The 19,065-nt window shown below is 48.0% G+C and overlaps 1 protein-coding gene across 1 annotated transcript in view; it reads left to right on the top strand.

Moving 5' to 3' along the window:
• LOC104482988 (uncharacterized) overlaps positions 1–19,065 on the top strand; it is a 156,036-nt gene that overhangs the window by 80,361 nt on the left and 56,610 nt on the right. Inside the window, exons 18-27 of the mRNA XM_086763516.1 lie at positions 520–573; positions 727–780; positions 2,446–2,499; positions 2,806–2,859; positions 4,807–4,851; positions 6,177–6,230; positions 7,674–7,718; positions 15,151–15,204; positions 18,072–18,125; positions 18,800–18,853. Coding sequence (XP_086619642.1) covers positions 520–573; positions 727–780; positions 2,446–2,499; positions 2,806–2,859; positions 4,807–4,851; positions 6,177–6,230; positions 7,674–7,718; positions 15,151–15,204; positions 18,072–18,125; positions 18,800–18,853 — 522 coding nt within the window. The remainder of the gene's footprint in view (positions 1–519; positions 574–726; positions 781–2,445; positions 2,500–2,805; positions 2,860–4,806; positions 4,852–6,176; positions 6,231–7,673; positions 7,719–15,150; positions 15,205–18,071; positions 18,126–18,799; positions 18,854–19,065) is intronic.

The following is a 19,065-nucleotide window of genomic DNA, read 5'->3' as shown; positions in this document are numbered from 1 at the left end:
AGTAGTTTTACTGGGAGCTTTTTATAACAGGCGCCATATTTTCATGCAGAATTTGGAAGTGATGGGATGGGATCGATGGGGATGAGTGTGAATGTGTGTGGTCCAGCGGCTGCAGACTCGGAGGTTTGTCTGCTCAGTGCAGCAACTTAAGCCCTGCCCCATAGAGCACTTAACGCCGTGCATAACTTATAAGCAAATGACTGCTCCCCGGTGACCACAACACGATACCGACTTCGGCTGACTAATGCTGTACGTAGCCCTGTACCGGGCCCTACATGGCTCTGAGCCACGACTAACTGCAACAGCTCATGTGTTCTTTGGGGCTAAATTCAGCCCTGACTTCAGCAGAAACATCTCACTGACGTTAGCACAACTGTCCCAGCTCCTTGCAGGGCTGAGTTCAGCCCTTAGGACAGTCCTCATCTTTCTGCTGCTGAGGAGCTGGAGCCTGGGGAACTAGGGTTTTTTGATGCTTCATTGTATTTTCTGAAAAAAAAAATGTGTCTTTCTCTCTCCCAGGGCAGCCAGGGTTTGCCTGGAGCCCCTGGGGCGCGAGGGAGAGCAGGCCCCCTGGTAAGTAACCAAGCATCCTCTGCTCCCTAATCTCCCTTTCAAGGTTCTGTGCCCAGCTGGAAAGACAGCTTGGCAGGTGTGTGCTGTTCTCAACAGGAAAGCCACTTGCCAGGAGCCAGCTCACTTTTCTCCATGTTTTTCTGATTTCTGCAGGGAAAAGTCGGTGACAAAGGTCCGGTTGGGTTTCCAGGACCACCTGGCCCTGAGGTATGTCCCACCATCTCCTTCTCACATCTTTCCTTTCATTGGTAACTTCTGCAGCATCCTTTCTTCAGCAAACCCACATAACACCTCTATCCCATCTCATTTTGCACGAGTTATTTGATGTCTGCAGCTTGCCGCCCCGCTGAGAATCAGCTGTCTGATAAACACCCCTGTGGCATTTGAGAGCCCCCTCGAGATGCCTGTCTCCTTTCCCCACTGGAGGTTTTTAGCTGTGTACAGACAGGCCCAGGGAGGGTTTTGATCAGGAGGCATATGCACAGAGCTGTTGGTAATTCATCCGGAAAGCAAGAGCCAAACACTGCCTCCCACGCGGGCGCCCAACCCAACGGAGGGAGGGGCTGGCTGCCACCACTACTGCTCACCATGACACCTGGGCTCGGATAGTTTGCCAACCCAAAATGGATGTGTTCTGGGGTCAGGCCTTTGCTAGCGATGGGCAGATGGGTTGCTTTAGAGCAGTGGCAGACCAGGGCACCAGAAATTCTGAGGCAGAGCTTTGCTGTGCTGTAGGATTTACTGTTATTTAATGAACTGAGGTCCACTTTTGTTCAAACTGGGAGATGGGGCACACTGTCTATCTTGTTCCCTCTGACCACCCTGCACTCAGATTTCCTGATCTCCAGATAGCATTCCTTTTTCTTCCCAATCTTCATGTGCAAATTTTACATGTAGCAGCACTTCTTGAATCTTGCGTCTCACTTTCCACCTACCCTCCTCTTTTCAGCTTAGGGCTTCACGTCTCTGCTAGGGTATCATGGCAGATACCATGGAGGTGAGGTGGGGAAGGTCAAGATGGGTTGATGACCCATTCTTCATCTCATGGTTTCCTGGGTTTTCCTTCCACTTTTTGTCGTAGGTATTGTGGAGGGCTTTTTTCAGTTCTTCCCCCACAAAATACCATTTCAAGTAGAAAAAGACTCTTACTGCCCTTACAAAAAAAAAATTATCACAGTGATACGTTAAATGCAGGATCGGCTTCCCCCAGCACACTGTCATTTTTCTCCTTCATAAACAACCAGACAGCATCTCTAGAGAGCCACTTCCAGCACAACTGATGGTCTGTTTTCCCTTCATCTGTGTTCTGGTATTTTGCTGGGTCTGGAAGGGCTCTTGGTCGAGTGCTGCCACTTAGCAATCGTTCCTCTTTGTTGCTATTGGAAATAACCACAAATTCCTTTGTTTCCTCAGCAAAGGGCTTGAGGATGGAAAGGAGTCGCTGCCTGGCTGAAGGCGGCAGCTAATGAGCATGTCAGCACCTTTCCTAATTCCTCGCCTGCTTCCCTTTGTCGCCGAGGCGTGCAGTTCGCTTCTCGGAGCAGTGAGATTATGCGCTGACTCATAAAGATTAATTAAACCCCAAATTGCTGTTTTTAGCTGTGCGATGACAGGGAGGCCCTCGCAGCAATAAATCTCCTAAGATGGACCTAAAGGGAGCTGCTGAGAAAGGCTGCTCTTGAATCAAACTGATAGCTGCTCCCATTGTCTTGTTTCGCTCTAGAAGCCGCACAGTGGCCCACACGTGGACGCTGCAGCACGTAACAAATGTCTCGGCCCTTAGCCTTTAATTAAAACTCTTACAGAGGCTGTCCTCTCCAGCTGACTGCAAAAGTCCACCTATTCACCCTGACTATTTATCATTTTCTTTAGGGCTTCCCAGGTGATATTGGCCCACCAGGAGAAAATGGGCCTGAAGGCCTGAAGGTGAGTAGAGTAGAAACTGAAGCTTTGTGTGGGGTGGGAAGCAGCCAGGCAAAACAAAGTAGTGGGAAGGAGGGAGAGAGAAAGCCCTGGAGATTCCTAAAGATTGTCCTGGCCAGCATTTCAGCTTGGTCTGTTTGGCTTGAGGTCTCTCCAGCTGCGGGGTTTTCTTTTTTCAATTTTTTTTTCTGTAACAAAATTGACATTGGATGATGTCCCATGGCGGTGAAAGAGGCTTTCTCATTTTAATTGCCCTTCTGAGCTCATGTTTCTATTTTCTGAGTATCTTTTCCTTTGGCTCTTTCTCAGGGAAAGCCAGGAGCACGAGGTTTACCTGGGCCAAGAGGACTGCCTGGACAAGAGGTGAGTGTCCTCACACCAAAAGCAGGTTGGATTTAAAGAGTAATGTTGAATTTTGAAGATTAACGTGTGCTGAAATGGTGCCTGCGATTTGAAATCCTCCGGTCCCTCTGAATCTGGAAGCAGATGCTCATGTTCTGTGATCAGAGATGCATGGAAGAGGAGCCTCCTCTCAGTTGCAGTCCTGTGGTTGTTGCTTCCAGTCATTGCTGGCATCTGCTGACCCTAAACTATGCATTGCCTTTTCTTTTATAGTCAGTTCCCCCACACACACCCAGAACGGGTGTTAATACCCTTTTACCTGCACATCCCCTCGCACAGGCGTGCCCTGACCTGGCTTTTGCTTTCTGCTCCTTTTAAGTGTTTTTTTTTTTCAGCTGTGAGACCTACAGACTCGACGCTCTCGCACAGAGCAATATTCTCTTGTAGCAAGAGTGCATAAATTGAAATTGCTGTTCTGCAAAGTTTCATTTTCCCCGGCATCTCAGAGCTTGCAGCTTTCACTTACCACTTCATGTGAAAACTTGAAGCTTCATTCCACTCGCAGTCACTGAGAAGGGACAATCATTATTGATTTCGTTGTCCTGGAGCTGCACGTGCTTTATAACAGCAGCAGCGAAGATCTGAGTGCCCTCTGTTTATCTCATCGTGATCCAGTGACTCCAGTGCAGGTTCTCATTTAGGCCAGTTTAAGCTGTTTGTCCAGTCACGAGACATTTTGCAAATAATACTTACTGCACGCGTGGGCAGGAGCTCGTTCTAACAGCACTAATAATCCTTAACGTTTTCTGGGAACTCTTTTTGCTTGCTCTCTAAAAGGGATTAATGCAAATTAGCTCATTTATTTGCACTGAAATAGGAAAGAAAAATATTCTAGGCAATTTACAAAGGAAATCGAAGCTCTGCATTCCAGGTTCAGGCAGGCATGACCAAGCTGCCTTCAATTTACTCCAGTTAGTGAGTGTGAAAGTGAGACTGAAGACGTGGACATGGAGTTTGACATAAGCTGTGCTGAAGGACTTCAAGTGCCCACGAGACCACACCACCGCTCCTTTACCGCTGCCGTTACCCGAGGCAGCAGGTCAAGGCTGTGGATTACATCTTCTTTAGAAATGGGCCATGTCATGAGTGGTTTGTCTGAGCCCATTGAGCTGGGTTCCTGACTTCCAGTCCCATCTTCAGCCCGCCAGCTCGTGCCACTTCATTACCACGGCTGACCACCTAAATGAGAACAGCCAGAACCGAGGCTGCCAAGGGCGCTTTTAATTTCTCTCTTGGCAGTTGGTTTTAGACACTTGAGATAATTTTTGTGAAGCTTAATTGAAGGTCTCCTAGAAACTGTAGATCTGATCCTATCACATTAGATGTTGGTGTAGAGCCAAGGGAGAGGACCGAGTCCAATTGCTGTGTGAGATTTTCAGATAGCTCCATTCTGCAGCATGTGTAGTCCCATTTGAAAGCAAAAGGGAAACCTTCATACGGTTGCCAAATGGTTCTGTGGGAAATTTTGCAACACCCTTTTTGTGGGGAGAAAAAAAAAAAGAAAGAAAGAAAGAAAAAGGGTAGAGCGCTCTGCAGCATTCATGTCCCTGCCAGATCAAATGAAGCACAGTCATATGAGCATCTCCAGGGTACCCTATGGGCCAAATCCAGCCCATGATATGCCCAATCAACTGGTGTTGACTTTGGTCAAGTTTTGGATGGCCTTTGCTGGCAGGACTTGACTTTAGATATTTTTTTCCTGAGAATGGGGGACGGGAGATGAGAAACCTCAGAGATGCTGAGCTGCCTGCTCTAAGATTCAGAAGGACTCCGTTGTTAAAATGTGACAGCTGAGCACACAGCCTGTGTTTAACTGCTGCTCATACTGCAGACCTCTCATTCTTGCTGCATGGTGAGTCCAAATCTTGTCACTACTTTGCCTTTTATTTTAATTTCTTTTCACCTCAGGGAGATGAAGGACCCTTAGGACCCCCAGGAGTCCCCGGCCCAGAGGTAGGTTTCAGTCGTTTACTCAGTTACTACCAGCTCTGACCTTACAATGAAATTGTAGTTAAATTTACATAAACCTTCAAACCTCCTGGTTTGGGGAGTGATCTGCCCTTCTAAGAAATATTGTCCTGTCCGAGGCTTGGTCCAACTGCTTGATCCAGAATGCCTGAAAGTCAAGGAAGTGTCTTGCACAGGGTGTTGAGTGGGACTCTGATTTTATAACTTGCTTAAAGTCTCAGACCTTGAAAAACTCTCTAAATTTTAAATAATTCATCCTCAGGATAAGGCACATTGAGTGGAAACCATGTCTGTAAGCAGCCCTGATGTTTCTTCCTTGATTTATAGTATTTTTCAGTGAGGAGAGTGAAAAGCAAGAAAAAAGACTGGGCATTGAGACAGAGTCCTTTTTGACCTTTACATCACTCTGAGCACAGTGGTGTATCACAGAAACACAGTTAGAAGAAGCAAAAATAATATTATCATATCTGTGAGCTTGACAGCTCAGGATTTTGTGTTGATTATGTTTGTAAATGTCATCACAGGATAGTAAAATATCTTGAAAATTGGTAACTGTGCTGGAGCTTCTAGGTGGATGATGAAATAAATGTTTTGTCTTGCATTTCCTCCACTGTTCTGGTAGACACTTTTATTCCTTTGTGGAGCAATATAATAAATCCAGTTTCTCCAGCTCCTGGAACAGCATCATGAGTGTTCTTCTATCCAAAGGGAAGGCTCAACATGAACCTGTTGGTCTGCAGGTTTATTTCTGCTTCTCTGAGCTGTAGCTGTGAACGTCAGCCTGGCTCCACTGTAGAGACAGTCCTACTCCCAATCCTCTCTGGATGCCAGGGATGGACCCCCTAAGCAGCCTACATGGCCAAGTCCCTGCCAACATTAGGAGCTCTGAATGCTCCAGCTGCTGGTGTCCTTGCTGGCATTGCTGCAAGAAAACTACTGGAAGTAGAATAAATCCGGCTGAATGCAGCACATAAACTGAAGGGCAGCAGCAAAGCCCTTGGCTTGGTTATAGTCCATGCGTGATGTTTCTGATGTGATGTTCAAGCAATGGAATCAAGCTGGAGGGTCAGAAATGGGCTGAAACTTGGAGTAACTGTCTAGGCATGTTCCCTATGGATCAAACCCGATGCCGCTCGATACACAGAGCTTTCCTCTTGTGTTGCCTTGGCCCCAGTAAGGGCTGCTGCATCGCTAGCACCCTGAATTCACTGGGTGCGTTGCTTGCTACACTGCAGAGGTTCACAGACACACTGCTGTGACCAACGGCAGCTGCAAGCTTTTTATTTTTATCGTTCTTCTGTGTGTTTCAGGGTCGATCTGGCCGGAAGGGATTTCCAGGAAGGCCTGGTCCCGATGGTGCAAAGGTGAGGAAAGAGTTCGTTTGTTATCAGAGAAGCAGTGGGTGGAAGGGAAGAAAGGGAGAGGGAAATATCTTTTCTCAACTTTACCATGCTCCAAGCCTAGAGTATTCATTCCAGAGAGAACAAGAGGAACAGAGGGTTTCTCTTTTTCTCTGAATTTTGGGGTCACTGCCTCTGCTTGGTTTATTCAGCAAAAAGAACGATGGTGCATTTTTTAGGCCGTGTGCTTTATTGTAAACAAGTGTGTTCCTCCTTTGATATTAACCAACCCCCTCCTCCATCGTCTCATCTTATTTTCCATTGCTTCTCCACGTTTTTGTTTTAAAACAATGCACATCATTCCTATCTTTGCTGCCTAATTAGCAGCAGGAGCCATCCCAGAGCAGTTCGCTCTACAAACCCACTCTCAAAAGGAAAGAGAAAACCCAACAAAAACAACCTCTTTAAACAGTAAATAGCAAAAATGTGGTCTGGCAGCACATCTGGAGTATCTGCCTACTGAGAAAATACAGCTGCCGTCACCCAGAGACAATACTGATTAGCAGTGAGTCTGGCCTCTGGATGGCCTGTCCAGGGACGCTCCACTGGCCTTCGACTGCTGCCATGGTTGCTCTGATCCCTGGTGGGTTGGAAATTCTCCTTCTCCTCCTGCTTTTCTCTTCACTTCTCATTTTTTGTCATTCTCTGAATTCCTCTGATCCTGCACTGTCATTTAGCTCACGTGGGTTCTTCCTGTGGTTTTCATGTGGATGCTCCGTGTGATGGTAGCGTGCCTATGTTTGGGATTTTGTAAAGGCAGAATCAGGGTGCAGCATTCCCTGGAAATAGTTGAGTTGTCTGACACTTCCACCAGCAGGTGAATTTTCTGGATCCCTTCTCCTGCGTCATTCAGGAACTACACCCTCCCATGGCGTCCACACTCCTCCTAGATGCTCCTCAGATCTTTTGGTTAATGGTGGTCCTTTCCAACCTCCTTCCTGCTGCTGATGTCTTTCTGTCTTTGTCTGTCTGATTTACTTAGTCTTTCAGATTGCAACGTTAGGGGTCAGAAACACTCCAGCTTCAGGAGCATCCCTGATGAGAACTCATGCCTTATTAAACATGGGGATAAAGCAGCCAGGACTAGGCTGCGCCACGGGAAAGCAGACAGCTTCAATGTCTGAGTTTGGGTTCGTGAGGGTTATTTTACCACAGCAGGACCAGCTGCTTTGGGGGCATTTCACTCCAGAACTGCAAGTGTTTGCTCCGTATTTTTGTCAGCTGCGTTGCCTGCTTTGGATTATCTTTCACATGGCAGTGGGTTTTGTAAGCTGTTGTTTCTTGCAGATTTTCCATGATTCACACGCAGCACCCACAGAATCATGGGTGAACAACAAATCCTGTTGTAGTGAGGCTCTGATGGGAGCACCGAGTAACCCGTGTGCCTTGTCTCTCCTTCTCCTGCAGGGTGAGCCAGGAAACCGTGGCCGACCAGGGAAAGTTGGTGAGCAGGTAAACTCTTTGTTTTCCTCGTCTGTTTGACGACCTCCTATGTACAATGTCTCCTAGATGATCAGCGTGCTGGCAGAGGACAATTGCCAGGGGTTTCTGTCCGTAGGTGCTCAAGCTGGGGTGCTCTTAGCCTGGCTGAAGCTCTTGATGAGCAGTACTGGCAGTGACCATGGTGTCTATTTTAAAAAAAAAAATGGAGTTTTTTTCTGTAGGCAGAGTGCTCTGATAAAGTCACAGTCGAGGTGGATGTGCTGTCAGTACTGGCAGCAGTACAGCGCGTATGGCCAGCTGTGCTTCTCAAGGAGGCAAAGCCATGGTCAGGAAAGAGATTATGCATTTGTGTGGTGTTCTTATCCCTAAAAGGGCCATTTCCAGGCTTTGTCTATGTAGGTTTTAAGGGTAGTATCCGCTGCTTTGAGTGCTGTGCTGCTGTGACTCTCACTGGGGTTTTTTTTGGGAGCAGAGGAGACAGCAGCTGAAGAAACCAGACCCTGGGAAAAAGAGACACAGAGCTGCGTTTTGTTGTACCACAAGAGAGCATTCTGCTGGGGTAGCAGGGGACGTGCATCATCCCTGTAGGCTTCAGGGGAACCACAGGCATCAAGGAAAAAGAAACAGTTGTTCCCATGTCTCTGTGATTGAAACCAACCAACTTGTCCACCACCAAGCCTGAAATTGCAGCTACGGAGCCTCCAACATGTTCTGTGTGCCCTTACATGACCACACCAAGCTGGCCGCAGCAGCTGGCCTGGCAAGGAGGGTGTTGCTTCTGAGCACGGCTGTTCTTCCCAGCACTTTCCTTGCCGAATGGTCGGCAGGTTCAGTTGGGTTTAGCTTGTCAGCCTCTGGCTCTTCTTTCCCCTGTATGCAACAGCTGGGGGTTGCTTCTTCCATGGGTTTCTCACCAAGCAAGTCCGAAAAGCCAAGGTAGATCCTTTTCAGCACCAGCAATCTGATGAGTCTCAGTATATGTCAAGGATACTTTTTCCTGTTTGGAAATTAAAGCTGTTTGTAGATTATGGTTGATAATTTATTCCATGAAGAGCAACAATTGAAGAAGCAAAGTTGTTCCACACATCTGAACTCTAGTTGCCGCTTTATCAGATTCTGCACAATCTCAGGCAGCACCTTCCAGCGCTCCGTGCCTCAGTTTCCCGTCAGTGGAAGGTGTGAGATGGCTTTGAATGGTGCTTAGCACAGTGCCTCCTGTTCTCAGGTGGCACCTGTGGATGCTGGTGTCTTATAGTTAAAAATGAATATTTAGAAGTGCTTTGAGATCCTTAACAGGATGTTGTCCTTGAAGGACAAAGCATCATTAGGATTATTATTCTTTAACGTCCCTCAGGACTGACCTTGGATGAAAACTGTAGGCACTGTTCACCAAAAAGAAAACACAGCTGGCCTCCGCTGACACTGAAACCAGCACAGTGGTGTGAAAGCTGCCTGTATTATTCTTAGTCAATTAGTCTCTGTCTAGAAATATCACCCAGAAAGAATTTCCATTTCTGTACCAGTCAAGTCATTAAAACAAAAATGTCACACCAGATTAGTGAGAAATCCCCTCCTTTCCCAACACACCTTTGCTGAACAGTGCTGGAGTGTTGGGGTTTCATTCCTCCCTCCACCTAAGCTTCAGCATTTGTTCTTGGGGTTTTTTGCACACCTCTGAGAGATAGGTCTACCAGGCTCACTTGGCGCTAAAAGACACCTTCATCTCACCCCGGTTTTTGGTTGTGGAGGCCTGGATGTCTTCTGTTCCATAGCCACAACAGAGAGTGGTCAAACTTTTCAAACTTAACTGCTCTACCTTTCATAAGGGCTTCCTCTGAGTGAAAACCTCAGTGTAACAGCGTGAGAAAAGATCAGCCATCCATCTCACTGGAGCTCTCTTCCCTTTCCTCGGGACATCTGCTCAGGCAAACATGGGAGTTTCTGTAAGGTTTCCAGTGGCACTTGAGTTCTCATTGGAAAAATGAGGTTTTAAGCCACAGGGCTGTCCATTGTTTTTCCATTGCAAGGACACTGACTCGGGAAGTTCATTCATAAGATGCTTGTTATCTTCATATGCTGGAAGGACTCCAGCTGCTGGGCTCCCCTGTACCCTGGAAATGTGTGATTTAACCCTTCCTTGCCAGTAGACGGAAGCAGAAGAATATGCAGAAGAATACGGGGCCTCTGGCTGAGGCCACCAGCCTTCCTGTTCCAGAGCTGGGAATGAAGAGCAGGAGGATGTCACCAAAGTGTCCGTGTTGAAGGTCAAACAGCCTTGTGGGACAAGCAACACCCTGCAGCGGCAGAATAGCAAACTGGAGGGAGCATGCTGCAAGCCCATGGGCCCCCCTGCTCTGCACGAGGGACTGAAAATACCAGTGGAGAGCGGTGCCAGCTGAAAGAGGCTAAGGTTGACCTACATCCTTAATGGGAATGAGGAGGTCCTGTCGTAGCAGGAACTGCTTTTTGAATCCCTCCTGTACCAGAAGTGACAGCCCTTCTCAGTTCCATGGCGATGTTAGGGTTGGCCACACACCTATTGCACCATGCTGGGAAGGGCGGTCACTCAAAGGAGATCTCTTCCTATGAGGGAGATGCGTGTTGTCCCAATATCAGATATTATTCTAAAATAATTTGTCAAAGGAAACCAGTGCCATCGGTTATCTCCGTAGTGTATTTTCCTTGCGGTGCTCTTGAAATGGAGGGATGTGCTGTAACGTTGGTTTTGCAGGTGGGATCTGCCACGTGGAGATGCGGATTGACTTGACCAAGGTCAAATGGGTCACCAAGAACTGAGCAGGGTATTGCAGCGACGTTTCCCACATCTTGGAGCAGCACCTTTCCCAATGCATTTACCTTCTCCAGAGCATCTTTGAGCTGCACAGCTCTCATTCACGGGCACTGCGGTGTACGCAGCCTCTTTGATCTGACAAGGTGTTTTGTCAGCAGGTCTCCACCCCTCCTTCCCTCGATCCCCAGAGGGCGGTGGGAACCCCACGCGGCCCCAGGCTATGGCTGAGCTCCGGCGCACAGGGGGTTAAACCACATGGCTTTTCTTTGCGGGTCAGAGCGTCCTCCCTTAAACTGTGATATTTACTGTTTTACTTTCCCTTTCTTTCATCTGAATGGGAGGATTGTACATTTACTCCCTCCCGTCCTTTGTCCCTGGTTTGTTTTGTTTTGAGTTCTAGCGAACCAGTAAAACAGAAAGGCCACGATCGGTTCCTGCTGGGAGCGACTGGCGGTCCCGTCCCTGGGAGACCCTGCTCACGCTGGGTTCGCCTTTCGGTTGTTTCTCTCAAATAGGCTATGATTTATGCAAGGCTTCATTGCTGACTTGCTCTCTGTTGATGCAGCCAAGAGGGGGGGCTTAATTATGGCAGGGCTGGACAATAAATGGGGAAAGCCAGACAGGAGTTAGGAATTACAACCCGCCAGTCCCCCGCCTTTTCCTTCCCCCCAAGCCCCCAGCAACTTTTTAACAATCTCCATCCCTTTCCGCCATGCCCTTGGCTGGGGAATACAGCAGGCTGAATCACGAGCGACATGCTGAACTCCCCGTCTAATATAAATGTTTTACATTCTTTCCTATGGACTGTGGGCCTTTATCCGGGCAGCCACCGCTGCTGGGACTTCACGTGCATCGTTCCACGCGCTGCCTGCAGTCGTGGTTGGTGCAGGGCTCCTTTTCAACCTTGGGAACCTGGGGAAAATGTGTTACGCCGCAGCCGTTTTAGTGTCATAGCCACGATTCACGTCTGCTTTGATTTAATGTTTGCCATCAGTGGCTTTTCTGGCTCTTAAAACCTAAATCTTTTGCTGCTTGCGTTCCCTTTAGTGTCTGTCCCATTTTGGCCAGTGAAGAGTATTGTTACCCAATTTCCCCTAGTTGTTTCATATACTCCCAATAATTTACCGAGATTTATTTTGCCTAGACGTATCTATCTCAATTTGTGTCTGCTTGCAGACACAGCAATGTTAGCAGAGCCCAGAGCAGACCGTGTTGGCTGCAGACACCACAGAGCTACTGTGCTGGAAGCCTGGTCACAGCAGAGGGTCCCTGAGCTGCCATCTCGCTTTGGTCCCTGCTCTACCATGGTCACACCATGGGATGCTCCTCTTGCTCCGTGTGCAGACAGTGGTGACATCTTCCCTTGAGCAGGAACACGATGTACCAGCGCAGATGGAATTTCCCCTGGTTTTGGAGTGAAAACCAGGCCAGAAATTTTGCTTATGCTCTACTTCCATCCTGACGTTTACCCGAGCAGCAGGTGCAGCGTTTGCCTCTGCCCTGCTCAGGCTGGCAGTCCCAGCAGGTTTCTGCGCAAGCGGCGGTAACAAACGGCATGTCTGTGACAGTGAGGGGGGTCTCAGGAGGATGCTGGGTTTGTAGGCTGCTTGGCACGCTGCAATCGGCGCTCTGCAAACCATCTGCAACACCAAGTTGGCTGGGAAGCACAACCGGTATATAGAAACATAGAATATCTTGAGTTGGAAGAGATTTACGAGGATTATAGAGTCCAACACTCTGCTCCTTGCAGGAGCATCACTGTACATAACTTTACATAACTGTAAAAGATTTCAGTTTGCTTATAATATCTCGCTTCATGACCCAGATTCCATAGAGACTTTTTAGGGTGGGAGGTGATGCTGCTGTGGGCAGTGGATCAGAGGTATGAGCCTTCAAGCCCGAGTTTGGATATGCAACACCACACCCCAAAGCCCTCAGAAGTGTTTTGGTCTTGTTCTGAATGGTAACAACATTTGCTGCAAGAGCAAGGATCTCTCCTCTTCTGCAGGGACTGCCCTAAGTAACCCAGAAACATCTTGAAGAGACCATCTGCCCAAGGAGAGAGAGAGTTCTGCCGATTTTCTGAGAAATTGGAAATGAAGGAACAGATTTATCCTTTCTTGCTTTATTATCTTATTTTTGCATAGCAATTCATTTCCTTATTTCATCTCATTGCTTTACCATTCTCTCCTCTGCTTTAACATTTGTCTTCATGGCCTTGGGCTGCTGGAAAACTTCAGTAACTGGATAGAGTTATCAGCTGTGTATCTGCACTTGTGTCTAATTGAAAGGATAATTGGTTCGGCAGCCTTCAGCAATGCCACCCAGTGGCAACCTTGCATATGCAGATACTGCGGATTTGTCTGCTCTCCCTTTGGTTCCTGCGTTGGACAATGGGTCCAGCACTGCTTTGCTCTCACGTGTGTCTTGTCCTTGCCGCCTGGCTGCAGTGACACGCATGTGCACTGGGACTGCGTCAGCTTCGGACGCAGTAAAGACAGTGCTGATGTCAGAAGGGTTGGTGACACCGAGCCCCTGACAGAATAACAGAGCTTTCCTGGTGGTTGATGTCTTCCCGTGGTTAATTGAAATTTCCATCATGGCACAGCGGCATGCTGGTTTCCTGGGGTATCATCTCTGGATGAATTTCTAACGCAAGCATCTAACTCCAGGCTCTGACATAGCTGCTGAGCTCTTTGCCTTCTCTCAGGAGTTTTTTCCAAACCTGGATGTTGCTTCCACGCCAGAGTGTGACAAGTGCCGCTCAGAGCGGAGCGTGCATGGTTGCTCCTTGCAAGAGGCAAAGGATCCAAGTGAGAGATGCTTTTGTTGAGCCCATCAGCAAGCCCCGTTGAGGAGTTCCTGGGATGTTCAGAGGATTTAATTGCACCAAGTGAGGAATGTTAATGCATGAAGTCTCTGGGTGTTTGGAATCATCATCAGAAGCTGTTCTCCGTAAAAGTCATCGGAGAGTGACCCGTGTTGTGTGTTATGTCTCTGAATGGGTCTGCTGAGCCTCACACGTGCAGGAATAGCAGTGTGGCTGGTTACTTCGAGCTACAGCTTTACATTGTGATCATAACTTGATGGAGGGAGAGGCTTTTGGTGGCAGGAGGAGCTGCACAACCTGTGAGCAGGCTGCTCTGTCGGTGCTGGGTGCTCCTCTGGGTGATATCGCTTTATGCTGCCTGTGCACGGATGCGAACAGAACCACAGCGATACGCAGAGTGCAGAGAGCTGCTCTACAAACCACACACACATCAGGCCAGCTGGGAACGGAAAAAGCAATGAAGCAGGAGTACAGAGAGGAAACTTTGGCTTCTTTTCTTGCTGTTCACCTAGAAAGGAGGTAGCAGAGTGAAAAGCTCTCCCTTTTCTCAGACTGCACTCCAGAAGTTGCCTTGCTAGTGCAGCTTTTTTCCCATTGTGTTTGTGCATGCTGAATGTTTTCTTGAGCGTGTCATTTGAAAACCTCCTTGATGCTGAAGTGAAAAGGTGAGATGCTTTTGCATAGAGGAACTTTACAATTTATTATGAAGATTTCCTCTTTTTTAGCATAACTTGAAGAGCAGGGTGATAACACTGGAGAATCCATCTCCTGCCTCTGACTTGCTCAGCAGCTGCCTCCCAGTACCGATCAGGCTGTTGCCTGAAGTCCACCAAGCTGGGGCATGGCTTGGTTTAACATCACCAGTGCCAGCTGTGGGCAGGTTGTGAAGTGTTTCAACAGATTAATCCCTTCAGTTACGGACTCAGTGAAGGAGCTATGTATAGATGTCCATCTCCCAATGACCCTTACATCAGTCTCACCGGTGCTATGAGAGTCATGCAGTGAGCGAGCCTACTGTGGTGGAGAGGATAGTCCTTTGTGTCTCTAGAGCCAGAAACCCGCCAAAGCTGGGAGGCTGCTGTATCTTAATTCTCAGGAATCTTAGCTTGAGATTGCATCTGTTTCCATCTTCCTAATTAAAAGCAGTTCTGTTTTTTTCTTCGTTATCCCAAATGTTGTTAAATCCTGACAATTCCTGAGCTTAGACTTGGAGGTTGTTTTATTTTTTTCTGTGATAGTTTGAGTAGTGCAATAGGTTTGCTGCCCTGCCGGCCCCTCTGGCTGTGGCCTCAGACCTTTATTTCATACTGACATCCCAACAGCGTGACACTGTCCAGGGCAAAATTAATTTGCACAAGGGTTTGAGGCAGCTCAGCTTAACCCAGAGGCAGTCTGCCCAGCACGGCAGGTAAAATGAGGGCACCTCTCAGACTGGGCAGCCCAGGAGCTCCCGCTATCAATTTCCCCAAGTTTCTCTTGGGGAAACTGCGCTGGTGTTTTGGGGAAATGCTGGCAAAACAAAGCCACGCTATGGACTCGACGTTTCTATGAAACATGCTTAACTCATCCCCTATACCGCGTGTTGTGGCTCTTGCAGATCCTCGTGCTGCCGTTCCAGCTGGCGCCTAAAGCAAAACCAGCTGTGGAGTTAGACGTTCCCATGGCCGGGAGCAAGTCCGTCCGCTCTGGTAGCCAGTAGGAATTACTGAGCAGTACACAAGAGATGCTGTGCTATTTCAGCCGGCAAGGTGGACCAGAGAAACTGTTTACTTTCTCAGCAAATAAAACTGAAAATTAATTGTGCTCTTCTCTTTCCTCAGGGTCTAATGGGTTTCATTGGTCCCGTAGGGGAGCCTGGAATAGTGGGAGAAAAGGTAAGGTTGCTTGCAACGAGTTGGTTGTTTTAACTTTTGCAGGGTGAGGGAGACCGGGGCGGGAGGAATATTGTGGAGATTTAAGTTGTCGTGTCAGTGCAACACCCATCTGGGAAGGCAGCACATCCCGGGTGTCTGAGCTCGTCTGGGGCCAGGCAAAAATCATCCGCTTCACATTTAGGAATTAACATGCGCTTGCCCTCCAAGGAGATGCTGTCAAATGTTCTCTGAAAATTTAAGCTTTATTCATTCATAATCTGCCAGAAAGCTTGTATTTAACAGTGAGTTCTGGGTTTTTTTCTGGGAATGAGGGACTCATCAGCCCTGTGCTCCTGGTCAAGGGAGGAGCCCGAGGAGGTTGGGTTATAGATTTGCGCAGAGATGTGCTGACAAGCCCATGCCGAGTTGCCAATGGGATTGCAACCCATCAGGACCAGGGCTGAGCCTGCATTGAACAGGAGGTCTCAGCAATTTCTTGGGTGCAGAGAAGGCACAAGAGTGCAATCACCTATCTGAGCAAAGGCTAGTCCAAATATTTCCCTTTTTTTTTGATGAGGACCATCCCATCCGGCTGCCCCTGTGGTTGCATTGGGCACTCTACTAAGGGCTGGTGCCCTCTTGTGTACAGTACAGATACGTACTTCTCCCAGGAAGAAAAATGGCTTTATTTTCCAGAAAAAATGTAAATGGACATTAATTTGTTTTCTATTAGAGTGTAAAATTTTATTCAGGAGTAGCTTCCAAAGACAAATCATCTGTGTCATTCATTGTATCAGTTGCAGACTGCTGCTTTTCATTGGTGGTTTAATTATTCACAGTCCAGCCGTAAAGATAGTAAAGAGCATGAAATGATGCATTCCACACATCAGTTCTCTCTCTTGCTTTTATTGCTCCAAGCCCTGTCCTCTGGGTAATGATGTCAAGACTGTGACTGTGTTTGCTGCAAATGCATTTTATTGCCTGTCTGCAGCAGCCTTTGGAGAGCCCCTTGCACGAGATGGTCTCTGGTGGGACAGTAGCAGAAGCAGGCTCAGTCCAAACTGTCAAAGCACACAAGAACTAAAAGGAATTACGTGATGTGGGCTGCGTTTTACAGAAGGAAAACAGAGGAATAAAGAGTCTGTGATGTGTCCAAGGTGGTTGTACAGAAAATTGGTGCCTGAGTGAGGTGTCTCAATGGCAGCTGCAGCCCTGAATTGAATGAGGACTCCATGCAGGAGATGTGGGAAGATCTTTTTCCTCCAGCAAATTCACGTCTGGCCCTATGAATTCCATGGCAATGCCTTGACCTCATGAGCAATCCTCATCTTGCAGATCGACTCTGTAACGCGATGATGTTACGTTGGTGTCGAGGCAAACCTGCACTGTCCTTTGAAAATCTGCCTTAGGAGATCCTCAGCACAGCTGTGGTTTCTATCAGACTTCTTCTCTACCAGGACTAACTTAGGGATGACAGAAATAACTATCATCAAACCAAAACCTCAACCAGGCCTCCAGTTGGCATAGCATCCTACAGCTCACTATGCTGTTGTGAGCTAAATGAAGTGGGAAATATGCTTTCATTAGACGTAGCTGAGTCAGCAATCTCCATCCCAAGAGCTGCAAAACTTGAGACTGGAGCCAGTAGAATCCAAAGATTATCAAAGAGAACAATGCAGTTAATACACACTTAATAAAATCCATGTATTCAGGGGGAAAAAAATCCTTACTTTGGTTTGCAAGGGCCAACTGGTGACAACACAAACTCTGGGGTTTGTTTTTAATAAACTGCTGAGAGGCCAGAAAATATTTCCCCTTACACTTTAGCTGTGGAAGGTAGGTCAGATTTTGGGCGTAAACTCTTTGGCAGCATTTGCTAACTCCTCCCTCCTCGTCCCCCCAGGCACACAAACGTAACACACCTAATTCCCAGTGCGTTACTGGGGCTGCAAGGGAGAGCACAGGCAGTCGTGGCGGGAATTGCCACCATCTCCGAAAAGGGGCAGTTGATGTCCTGTCGCTAGAGCCATGCCTTCAACTCACCCTTGCGTCCCAGGTTGCGGAGGTGCCCAAGGAGGCTAATACCTCGTCTCACATTCTTGGCTGAGCCGTAGGGCCACAGATGTGCTCGGGGCTGTGAGATGTTCTGCATGTGGGGATAAGAAAGACTTTTGGAATTAATAAGTGGGTTTTTGGTACATTAAGTTTTCTAATGCCAAATGGTGGCTTGTTTCAGAAGGGGTGGTATCTTTAGGGTGGCCATGGAGACATCCAGCTGTGAACCCCTTGTAAACGCAGGCCTCCAGATCGTTGCTGTTTGTGCTGAGGTCTCGGTATGAGCTACAGCATAGGGAGTCCCCCCCAAAAAACCTACGGTCTCCTTCCGTCTATTCTAGGCAGCATCTCTGGTTTTTCCAACTTTATTCCCTGCTCTCAGCAGGGCCTCATGACCACAGCTTTCAAATCCATGCCTCTAAAAATGCCAGAATGCGTAGGGATTATGATGCGGTAGAACAGGGAGGGATATGTCGTACCTTGGGAAGGGTTGCAGATCTCCTGGGATCCAGTCCTGTCGCTGCCCCAAGTTGAAGTTGGTCTTCATTGCTTGTTTCTTGTTCCTCGGCACTTTAATGGCAAAAGTGAAGTCTTGGGATATGGAGGATTAGTTAATTCTTGCTGTAGTCCTTTAATTACTCTAATGAGATGGATATTTCGAAGAGGGTGATTATTGTTCTGTACTGGAAGTTTTCTGGTAGAAATCTGATGGCATAGACTCCAATTTGTGGATCTCTCAGTTGGTTTTTTGCTCTAGATCCCCATTGCTGCCAGCTCAGAGTGCTTGTTCGCAAAAGCCCTCACTCCTCCCTGTGCATCTCCGTCTCTCCTAGGGTGACCGTGGCTCAGTGGGACCCCCGGGCCCTCCAGGAGTCAAGGGGTCGATGGTAAGGAGTAAGTCCCCATTCTCTCGCTCTTGCTGCTGCCTCTGTCTCTCTGTCCTAGCGAAGGGTGCAGCTTCTCCCCTTCAGAGAAACACTGGGTTTCGACATGTGTTCTGCAGCTCCATCAGCTGAGACCCATCATGTCAAGCAGAGAGATAACCAGGAGCTGCAAGCTGCGGCACCTGGGAACAAGAATTTCCAAACTTCTGTTGTTCACATCCCACCAAGTTGTCAGGGGCAGCTGGAGATGCGGGGCTGCTTGGGCAGCACGCTCGTGGTGTTTTGCTGTGCTACACACGCTACCGTTTGAGGATCCTCGTTTAGGAGTTTAACAGAGGGGACCTCAGCAGGACCTTATCTCGCTCTGACACCTGCTCTCTGCCATAATGCAAGACCCAAAGACAGATTTTCATATTAATTCAGCCCATTCTCTTCTGGGCTGTTCAGAAAATCTAGCTGCTGGTATTGCTGGCAAGGTTGGAGCGGGGCTTTTGGCAGTCTGGCCTTCTCCATCTGCCCTGAGCAATTTTACCCTAACGAATAACAGACCTGCCTGACCTTGCAAGCAACCAGCAATGCTTTTTTTTTTTTTTTTTTTCCTGTCTTCCCACTTGGAGGAAGAAAGGCTGAGCAGATCCTGGGAACTCACACCAGACATGTTCTTCCTTCTGTTTTAGGGACACCCCGGGACACCAGGAGGAGCGGGTTTTCCTGGGATCCCTGGACCAACAGTAAGTAAAGGCTGTCATCACCTTGTAACTCCCCACACTAAAACTCAGAATCCCATGTCCTGGGCATTCACGGGCTGAGTCAAGCAACCGCGCCCCAGTTGGTTTGAGTTTGACAGGAACAAGAGAGATGGGGAAAGAGATGGGATGTGGGTGAGAGCAGCAGGGGAAGACATGCTGAAAAAAAAGAATTGGTGTGTATTCCAAACTTTCAG

Source organism: Chlamydotis macqueenii, chromosome 20, assembly GCF_036417535.1.
Source record: "Chlamydotis macqueenii isolate bChlMac1 chromosome 20, bChlMac1.mat, whole genome shotgun sequence".
In the NCBI taxonomy this organism is placed as follows: Eukaryota; Metazoa; Chordata; class Aves; order Otidiformes; family Otididae; genus Chlamydotis; species Chlamydotis macqueenii.
This window is presented reverse-complemented; position numbering and strand designations above follow the sequence as displayed.